At 49.5% G+C, this 10968-nt stretch overlaps 1 protein-coding gene across 1 annotated transcript; it reads right to left on the bottom strand.

Annotated features, from left to right (window-relative positions):
- Positions 1 to 8247: 8247 nt before the first annotated feature.
- On the bottom strand, positions 8248 to 10248 carry TREMEDRAFT_58046 (uncharacterized protein; the record flags this gene model as incomplete). The annotated part of the gene is made up of 5 exons (XM_007001060.1): positions 8248 to 8328; positions 8376 to 9258; positions 9304 to 9649; positions 9670 to 10137; positions 10188 to 10248. The coding sequence occupies 5 exons, from the start codon at positions 10246 to 10248 to the stop codon at positions 8248 to 8250; spliced, it is 1839 nt and encodes a 612-aa protein (XP_007001122.1).
- Positions 10249 to 10968: the final 720 nt, after the last annotated feature.

Raw genomic sequence — 10968 nt, 5'->3', positions numbered from 1 at the left:
GTCTTTCTTTTTTTTCTTCTTTTTACCACTATCATTAAAATGATTCCCATCTGCTTCTGCCCTTTTTGTCCTTCTTCCCTTCTTCCCTTCTCTACTTACTTCTCCCTTTATATCATTGCCCCCTTCTATATCCCCATATATCCATATATCCATATCTTCATTAGCTTGTCACGTTCACTGCATGTATATACTGTATCATTCATGAAGGGGAATTATGATCTCATCAATTATGAAACACCCCATTATCACCTATCCCATCTAGTGAAATATTTCTCTTTCCACATCTAATACCCTTTCCATCGAATGATTCGCTCAAACCAACCCGCACGATCGTCCGATATTTTTTTCACAACCCATCCCCATTCAAGATTCTATCATTCCCATATTGAGAAATGTCCCTTTTTCTCAAAACCAAATTCTATTCCTACTACACGTTCAACTTATCACCCACATACAGTATTGAAACTATGTAAATCAAGATTATCTGTCCAAACTTCACGTTACACTTATCACCCATATTCGATATCGAAACTGATTGATAGATATACGAAGAAACAACATCAAAACCAAATTGATATCTCTTCTGCCAAACAATCCAAAGCTGCTAAATCTATTCAATCAACGAAAACTCAAATGAACGATACGGAGATATTCGGTCAACCTCTTAGAAAACCACTATCACCACAAGTAAACACCAACACCAGATAAACTCGATTTATTTGTTTTCCATTCCATCAAAAACACTCGGTTCTTCCCTCACTCGATAAGTCTCAAGCTGAAACATCGTTCGAAGAAGAATACTTTGTGGTAACGTTTTGGATTTGTATTGTATCCGACTTTGGTCATATGACATCACGATATGCTACGACGATCACATGACATGTATCGACTGACACTGAATGCTCATCTTTTCTTGAAACACGTCTCTGTGAGATTCACGATGGTGACAGTTGAAACTACCTCCCTTTTAAAGTGATATATGACCTGAAAAGGTGATATCAGTATCCTTTCCATTGATTATTCAATGCTGTTCATTTATGAAACTGTTTCATTGATGAAACTAATTCATCTAAATTAATCATCCTTTAACGGATTTAGGGGTAAAGGGGGACACATGTCAATATTCAATGTCACAGTTCTATTGTTCATTCATATTATATAAACAACTCTTCATCCCCCCCTTCCCTTCCCTCCCCAACACACACACACACACACATACCTCTTCTCCACATATTCTATATTTACTATCGAAATTCAAACCGTTCCGTGCTGATCAAATAACCAATAACCTATCCTACCATTACATTATTCTCCATTTCAATTGTCACGAACCATGTCGTGACATCCCTGACAACCACCATCACCGACCCTCCTTTCACTATCACCGAGCCACTATCCACCACCATCCCGAAGCACTGAGACCAACTACGACGAAGTTACGAGAACCCAGGGATTATTAGTCACAACAACCCCGACCAACGGAGAACTACGGCGAAGTTAGGGGAAGGAAACCGAGGGAGAGTGCAGTAGGGGAAGTTAGGCGAAGTTAGTCGGAGTAGGATACCGGGGATATGGCGAGGTACGGCGAAGTTGAACGAAGGGGACTGAGCGCGAGGCTGTACAGGGGTTGAGGGACGTTCTACGAGAAGAGAGGGGAAGTATAGATAGTTTACAGATCGCTGAACTTCTTCAGCGATCCTTGATTGTTGTCAGTAGTGAAAGACAGATAGAGATAGCTATATACAATCGAGATACATCGCCATCAGTAGAACAAAATCCCAGTTAGAGTAACTACGCCGAAGTACGCCGTAGTTACACTCCTTTCGACGTCTGCGCCCTCCTGGTTGGGTGAGACATCGAATTAGGACCACCAAGTTAGCCGAGGTTCGTCGACCGTCGGTCTATTGGAGAGAAGTTATTCGACGGCCGTGACAGTATCAAGGATCGCTCTTACCGACGACCCGTGCGAACCTCGGAGAAGTACAAGGAAGATGGAGCCAGGAAGGCGAACCACGCGAAGTTTGAGCAGGGACATGGAAGCGATGGAGGAGAATGAGAGGAGGGCATTGGAGGAGCTTGGCAGAGCGATGGGGCAGCAGCTTGGAGTGGAGGATAGCGAGGGGGGGTCAGTGCAAGGAGATGAGTTTGTTCCACTGGTACCCTCCAACCCTCCTACCCCTCCTGTTAATGCTCTACCACCTGTGGGATCCCCGCTTGGATCAGACCAAACCCCACGCCCAGGAGAAAACACTGGAAGTACGGCGAACTTGGGAGAAGGAGGAACACAAGGGGTGATGTTGGCCTTGATGCAGATGGTTGCAAACATGAACAAAGACATGATGGAAGAGAGGAGGCGTAGAGAGGAATGGGAGCAGAGAAGAGAGAGGGAGACAGTGGGAGGAATTGCAGAAGGGATATCAGAGGGGGTGAGGTACGCCATGGGACGGCAAACTTCGGCGACCCCAAGCGTAGTTGGCGAACAACGGAAGGGGATAAAGCTACCCAACCCGGACTTCTGGAGAGGAGAAAGGAACAAGTTGACCGCATTTCTGTCGGAGTGTGAAATCCATTACGAACTGAACTCTCACCTTTTCCCCAACGACACCAAGAAAGTCTTCTTCATGATCTCTCATTTACGCGAAACACCTCTTCTCGCCGTCCAACCCGATCTTGCTAAACGACCTCTTCCTTACTACCTTAGGGAGTATGATCAATTCGTTAAATATCTCAAGACAAATTTTGGTGATCCGGATGAAGAAGGAACCGCAGCCCGACTGCTTAACAATCTAAGGCAGACTGGGTCAGCTTCGGAGTACTTCTCCGCCTTTCAACGACATGTGGCGATACTCAAGTGGTCTGATGACGGAAACTTGGTTGACCGAGCCAAGAAAGGGTTGAAACCACACCTCCTAGATGAAATTGCTAGACATGGTAAATCTTTTGGGACTGTCAAGGAGTTATTGGAGTTTGTTATTCCCATGGACAACCGGTTGTGGAGAAGGAAAGTGGAGAAGGATGCAGAGAAGAAGAGGGAGACGGGGGTAAAGGAAGTGTTAGTGGTGGATAGTCAGAGGAAAGAGGAGAAGAGAGGGGAAGGGAGGCAAACTTCGGCGCAGCCTGCGGTACAATCGACTATTGCGTTGACGCAGGCCAAGACCATCCCGTCGAATGCCGACGAACTTCGCCGACAATGGCCCAGGCCACCTCCCGAGCTGAGAGAGACAAGGAAGAAGGAAGGGAAGTGTACTGAGTGCGGGGAGAAGGGACATTGGTTGAGGGACTGCCCGGTGAGGGCAGCGAAGGTAAAGGTCGGATGGTTGCCTCCGTGGGGGGAGAAGTTCGGCGAACGTGGTGGAGGATCGGAGGGTAACGCAGTACCTCTTGGACAGAGGAGGAACCTGAATGCGGTAACAGGAGACTGGGAGGTAGAAGAAGAGCAGGGAAAAGACGAGGACCTGTCGCAGTAGGCGAGGCTCGGCGGGTCCGCCATATTCTCTCGGCCACCATTCCTAAAACCAGAAAAGAGACACAGCTGATGAAGCCAGAGAATTGTGAATTCAAAAACACACCACTCAGTACCCCTTGTTCATGCAATGTCGATAATCATCTTCTCATCCCTTCCACTTCTAAAGATCAACCTAAATCGGACATTTTCGTTAATGGAATTAAACTAACCACGCTCTGGGACACTGGAGCTACTTGTTCATATATAAGTCCTAGAGCAGCGGCGAGGATTGATGCAAAGAGGATACGATACCAGGTGAGCGTACCCGTTTACATGTTTGATGGCTCGGTTAGTGTCGCTGGACCTATCACCGAGTTTGTCGAAGTCGGTTTTAGTTTGACGAAGGACGCCAAAGTGCGATCTGTTCGCCTCGATGTAACAACACTCTGCGATGCAGATGTTGTGATAGGGTGGGACTGGATGAGGAAGGAAGGGGTTGTTCTTGATGGAAGAGACAACTCGGTAAAGTTCCCCATTCCGAGACCACCAAGTGCGGCGAAGTTAGCAGCCATAGGGCTGCCAACCCCGACGGACGCGATAGATCTCCGAGACAAAGATGACCAGGATGAACTGAGTCCGGAGGAACAGGAGGAATTGTATCAGGTGGTTCCTGAACAGTATCACCCGTTCATTGATGTGTTTAACCCGAGTGTCACGAACTACGTCGTGACACCTCGATTACTCCACCAACAATGACCCTCCTTTGGCCATCAAAACCCCATCACGCCTTAACCTCTTTACTCTACACGTAACTCAGGACTTCTGACACCAAGTACGGCGAAGTTAGACGGGGTTAGGCTAAGTAGGGACAATGGGAGCAGAAGTACGGCGATGTTAGGCGGGGTTAGGCTAAGTAGGGACAATGGGAGCAGAAGTGCGGCGATGTTAGGCGGGGTTAGGCTAAGTAGGGACAATGGGAGCAGAAGTGCGGCGATGTTAGGCGGAGTTAGCCGAAGGAGGAAGAGGATGGCCGAGGGCTCGGGGAAGTTGGACGAAGTGCGTTGAAGTACGTCAAAGCGCGAGAGGGTTGGATGAACGTCTAGGAGGAGTAGATAATATTAGCTGAGAAGATCGCTGAAGTTCTTCAGCGATCCTTGATTGTTGTCAGTAGTGAAAGACAGATAGAGATAGCTATAAATCAAGATACATCGCCATCAGTAGAACAAAACCCTAGTTAGAGTAACTACACCGAAGTACGCCGTAGTTACACCCCTTTCGACGTCTGCGCCCTCCTGGTTGGGTGAGACATCGACTCAGAGCGTGAAGTTAGCCGAGGTTCGTCGACCGTCGGTCTATTAAGAAATAGTTGTTCGACGGCCGTGACACCGAGGAAGGGAGGTGAAGAATTACCCCCTTCAAGGGGATATGATCTGGAGTTTGATCTCAAGGAGGGGGCGAACCTGAAGGTTGCTCCACTCTACTCACTTGGAGAAGATCAGAGAAGTGCGCTGAGAGACATTCTAGATCGCGAATTATCGGCCGGAAGAATTCGACCCAGTAATTCGCCCTACGGATCACCGATGTTCTTGGTGCCGAAGAAAGCAAAAGGTCAATGGCGAATGGTCATTGACTACCGAAAGCTAAACGAGGCAACAATACCCGACGCCTATCCACTGCCTCTGATCGGCCAGATAACCGAAGAGCTGGGAAAAGCGAGGTATTTCAGCAAGTTAGATCTAATTGGAGCTTATCAACTCCTACGAGTAAAGGAAGGACACGAGCACTTGACGGCGTTCAGGACTCAGTACGGTATGTTCGAGTCTCTTGTTGTTCGAGATGGTTTGCGAAATGCTCCTGCTGTATTCCAGCATTTTCTGAATGAAAGCTTCCGAGAACTGTTGGGGAAAGGAGTAGTTGTCTACATAGATGATATACTCATCTATGGGCAAACGTTGGAAGAATTGAGAGGAACTACAGCGAAAGTGTTCGAAGTTCTTCGAAGGTCGAATCTGTTCGTAAAAGCTAGTAAGTGCGAGTTTGAGAGGGAGTCGGTAGTCTTTCTAGGGTTTGTGGTTTCGCGCGAAGGGGTTTCCAGTAATCCGGAATATATCGATGCCGTCGTCTCTTTTCCCCGTCCTAAGAACTTGCGAGAGAGCAGAGGATTTATGGGAGTCGTTAGTTATTATCGGCGCTTTGTCCCCAACTTCTCCAGGATTGCTAAACCGATCAATGATCTCACAAGGAAGGATGTACCGTTTGTCTGGGGAATGGAGCAGGAAAGAGCTTTTAAAGAATTGAAGGATAGAATGTGTAGGGCCCCAGTATTGGCTCACTTTGATCCTTCGTTGAAGACATTACTACAGACAGATGCGTCGTTCTTCGGGTGGGGCTTCATAATATCGCAGGTGAACGAGTTAGGACAAGAACATCCGGTAGCTATCGAGTCAGGAGCGTTTCAAGCGGCGCAGTTAAATTATACGGTAGGCGAGAAGGAACTACTAGCTATCGTTGAGGCTTTTAGAAGAAGGAGACACTTACTGTTACAGGTAGAGACTACAGTTCTCACGGACCACCTGAACTTGACATACTGGATGGAACCGAAGCAGTTAAGCCCGAGACAGGGCAGGTGGGTCGAAGAGCTTTCTAACTTTAGGTTTAAAATGGTGTATCGACCTGGGAAACAAGCTACGCTGCCGGACGGACTATCGAGGAGAGCCGATTACCATTCGGGGAAGGGAAGTACTATGGTGCAAGAGAGCAACCTTATTCAAGGGTTGCCGAAGTTCGACGAACTCGACGGCACTAGCTCTGGGTTACAACACCTACTTCGTGCTTTGCAAGGGACAAAGGAAGTGAGAGAGAGTGACCTTATTGATCCCATGGATCTGATTGTTGGTATACAGGAAGATGAGGAAGTGGAGGAGGTTAGGAAGGAGCTACTAGGAGTCATTTGCGCTGAGTGTTCTCATCCAACGTGTCACGATGACGTACAGGAACCAGGATCCATCACCGAACTACGCCGTAATTCGCGGTCCCCTCTGATACTTCGTGGGGGGTGGACCCCAAGGGGTTTTCTTGCATTCGACGATCGCACTTATGTACCGAACTACGCCGACGCTCGACTAAAGATTATGAAGACGCGACATGACTCGGCCTTAGCTGGTCACCCGGGTTCGGCAAAGACCCTTGAACTAGTCCTGAGAGATTATGTTTGGGTTGGAATAAGGAAGGATGTAGAAGACTATATCGCTGGTTGTGCGGTATGTCAGAGAGCGAAGACTAACAGACAGAAGCCTCATGGGGAACTTAAACCCCTGCAAGTGGCTACAAAACCTTGGTCAAGTATCTCGATGGATTTCATCGAAGAGCTCCCAAACTCCCATGGATATAACTCTATCTTAGTGGTTGTGGATCGACTGACAAAATGGGCCATGTTTATCCCAACTACGAGGAAGTTAACCGCAGCTGGACTATCGGAGCTGATAATGGACTATGTGGTGGCCCAGCATGGGTTACCAGAGAGTATAGTATCAGACAGGGGCTCGAAATTTACTTCGAAGTTTTGGAAGAACTTGACCGATAGTCTCGGGATAAGACTACATCTCTCTACTGCGTATCATCCTCAGACTGATGGACAGACAGAACGAACGAACCAGTCCCTGCAATTATACCTTCGAATCTTCACTTCCTACCAGCAGAACGACTGGTCGAAGCTGCTTGCTCGAGCTAGCTTTGCTTACAACAACACCCATCATTCCGCGATAAACAAGACCCCATTCTATGCGAACTATGGGTACCACCCTCGATGGGCGGAAGAGATTAAGGCTAGTGAAGTCGAGGTACCTGCTGCTACAATAGCAGTAAAAGACCTAACCGAAATACATAAGGAATGCATTGAGGGGATTGAGAGAGCTAACGAGAAGTACGCCGAAGGATGCAATAGGAAACACCGAACTACGCCGAACTTCGTGGAAGGTGACCTAGTGATGCTGTCATTAGAGAACATTAAGACTAAGAGACCGATGAAGAAGTTAGATGTGAAACAAAGTGGGCCGTACAAGGTGGTACGGCAGGTAGGTTCTCATGCTTGTAAATTGGAACTGCCAGGAACGATGGCAGGTATCCATGATGTATTCCATGTCTCCTTGGTCCGTCCCTATCACCCTCCAGTATTTCCGGGTCAGCAAGCTGAACCACCTGGCCCAGTGGAGGTAGATAACGTAGGAGAGTCTTGGGAAGTAAAGGGTATTGTGGACTCGAGGGTTAATAAGAGGTCAGGAAGGTTAGAGTATCTAGTGGAGTGGTTAGGCTATGAAGGCTCTGATGACGCAGTATCATGGGAACCAGTAGAGAATGTGGACGGAGCTAATGACATATTGGCGACGTTCCACGAACTTCACCCTGAGAAACCGAGGAAAGGACGAGTGGTGAGATCACGGGCAAGGAAGTAGTTCATACAACGGATACAACATTAGCTAAGTACAACTCACTGCTGCGAACTTCCTCCCTGTTCTCCGTCTTCTGGCGCAGACCCACCTCCAGAACCACTCCCAGCACCTTTCGATAGAGGAACCCGCCGAAGGGATCGAGTCTCTCTCCACGCCATATTGAAGGCCAAAATGTGATCAGCATGGAGAGCGGAATCACGAGCGATGTTCAGGCTAGGCAGCCTCCACAACAGTCGAAGTGTTCGGAGACAGTCGGGGGGAAGAGCCAGGATATCGAGAAAAGCACCATCCTGAGAACTGAGTCGAGCCGGGTTCGGTGGTTTTAACCAGTCAAGTGTGGGGGGGAGAGCGTACTCAATGGGATTCAGGAGGAAGGGAGAATCGAAGAGATTGCGGTAGAAGTCGTTCATTTCCGTCAGGAGCTCTCGGGAGACTCTAGCTAAGTCAGTTCGCCCTAATGGGCCTATGTCAGAGGAGTTTACGAGAGTTGCCATTGTCCGGGAGAGGGTGTTCATACCAGAGACCAGCTTCATGCAATATTCGAGGAGCTTCGCCGTATCTTGTCTATTGGCGTGGAGATGTGTGGTCAATCCAATAATGAGAGAACGGAAAGTGGCCAGTTGTTTCTCCTCCTCTGGAATTCGGGGGTCGCTGGAAATATAGGGGTGGTCGAGGGGAGGAGGGAGTTCCTCTGGTAGCTGAGTACTTTCATTCTCTACCACCGCAGGTTCGAATTGGACGGCTTTCTTCTTACCTTTCCCTTTTGAAGATTTCGACGGAGGAGTTTCAACAGGAGGGGCAGGAGTGGGGAGCCCAGTAGCAGGAGGGACAGATGGTTGACGGCTCCGGGTTCCGAGGGCAGGAGGAAGACTAAGAGAGGAGTCCTCTTGTGTGGGGGCAGGAGTAGGACGGCTCCTGGTAGGGCGAGACGGACCGGGCAAAGGAGTAGCCGGGAGGCGAGATGGGCCGGCCACAGGAGTAGAAGGCCGACTAACGGCGAGAGGAGCACGACGAGGGGTGCGACGAGAGGAACCTGCCGAGGGAGTAGCAGGAAGACGAGACGGTCCGGCCACGGGAGAGGAAGGCGGGCGACGGGCGGCGGGTGACGGCGAGGCAGGGCCGGAAGAGGAGAAGTTCGCCGAAGGAGAGCGCGAAGGATAGTCCCTGTCTAGCCCTGTGGGGAGGGGACGGCGGACAGCGGTGGACGGAGTGTACGGAGATCTAGGGGGAATGTCCCGAGCGGCGTTGGGGGGACAGAACGAGCATGGCCCAGAAGTGCAAGAAGCACAACGGAATCCACGATTACGAGGTTTGACCGGTCGTAAACACGGCCACTTCATCCTCCCGTACGTGATAATTTTGCGACTATTGGTCAGCAGATGTATAAAACCTCTATGGAAGAAAACCTACCGGCATCTATCACACGACTCCTCTATACTGGCGACCTCCCAACGTTCCCTTTCGTCCTCGAACAACTTCCATAATCTTTCCTGCTCCCGCAACAACGTTTTACGAGCACTCCCTGGCTCCTTGGCGGAAGAGGGAAACACTTCCTCCAGGTCAGGCGAAGGCTGACTGCGAGTACCTTTGGTCCGTTTCGCCGAAGGGAGGGGGGTTTCGCCGTGGACTGAAGGGGAGCGGCGACGTTTCTCGGACTTCACCTCGGCCAGCTTATCCATGTAGGCTACTCGTTTCCTCCCGTTGGAGTTCTGTACCGTCACACGAAGCTCGGGAGATCCTTCGACGACACGAATAGCTGGCCATGTCAGCACTCACGAACAGGTAACGCAACAGGGAACGTACGACTCAATGCCGCTAACTCGGCCAAACAACCATCCCTATCCTTGAACAATTCCTGGTCACCAAGATCAACATCATACGTTTCCTCATCTACATCGCCCATTCCTTCTCCATCATCTACACCACCCGTTTCCCCACCATCAACAACATCATCCATCTCATCATCACTATCAACAATATCCATATCCTCGTCGTCATCACCGATCTCCACCACAGTAGCAGACTGACCCGAAGCTTGCGAAGGGCCAACAGGAGCAGGTCTGGCCTCCTGTTGGCCAGAGGAGAGAGGAGTCGGAGCCACAATGGGGGACTCGGCGGAGGAAGGAGCCACAGCGGAGGCTCCGGCGTCAGAAGGGCCCGCGACGAAGGGCGAGCCATCGGTGATAGTGAGGGCCCCAAGACCCATAGACGATACTTGGCGGGGGGAATTCCCCTGCTGAGAGACTGAGATAATCAGCGAAGATCTAACTGATTACTAGCACGAGTGGACTTACGGGCAGAGGTGAAGCGCTCTACGAAGACTCGGTAGGCGTCGAGTTCCGATCGAGAGGTCATATTGTTGGAAATATATCAAATTGATAGGGTTTGTAAGGTAAAGGCTGAGAATCGATAGATGATGATAGTACGATTTAGGAATAGTACTGGGGAAGAAGAAGAAGTGGGCCGAAGTACTGAGTATTTAGTATAACTAACACGACGACTCGTCGTCAAGGCGCTGGTAACTTCGCATCACAAGGTGTCGCAGCGACAACAAACACCATGACGACGATCAAAATTCCCACGCTACGTGTCTCACATTCATATAAGTTAGGGATACGCTGACGAACTTCGACGAGGTTTGATGTACACCAAATCCCCTGTCTCACATACAACGTGATTATCACGGGTAACAACAAACAACCACGATGAACTTCGACGAAGTAGTCCGTCTCATCACCAGCAACCTACGGTGCCAACTACCAGTACCTGGGGTGATTGTTTATCCTACAACCCGCTGAGTGTCTTTTTCTTCATTACATGCATACGAAGCTCACGAGGACGTTCGCGCCTAAGGAGGGGGCGACTGTCACGAACCATGTCGTGACATCCCTGACAACCACCATCACCGACCCTCCTTTCACTATCACCGAGCCACTATCCACCACCATCCCGAAGCACTGAGACCAACTACGACGAAGTTACGAGAACCCAGGGATTATTAGTCACAACAACCCCGACCAACGGAGAACTACGGCGAAGTTAGGGGAAGGAAACCGAGGGAGAGTGCAGTAGGGG

Source organism: Tremella mesenterica, assembly GCF_000271645.1.
Source record: "Tremella mesenterica DSM 1558 unplaced genomic scaffold TREMEscaffold_1, whole genome shotgun sequence".
NCBI lineage: Eukaryota > Fungi > Basidiomycota > Tremellomycetes > Tremellales > Tremellaceae > Tremella > Tremella mesenterica.
This window is presented reverse-complemented; position numbering and strand designations above follow the sequence as displayed.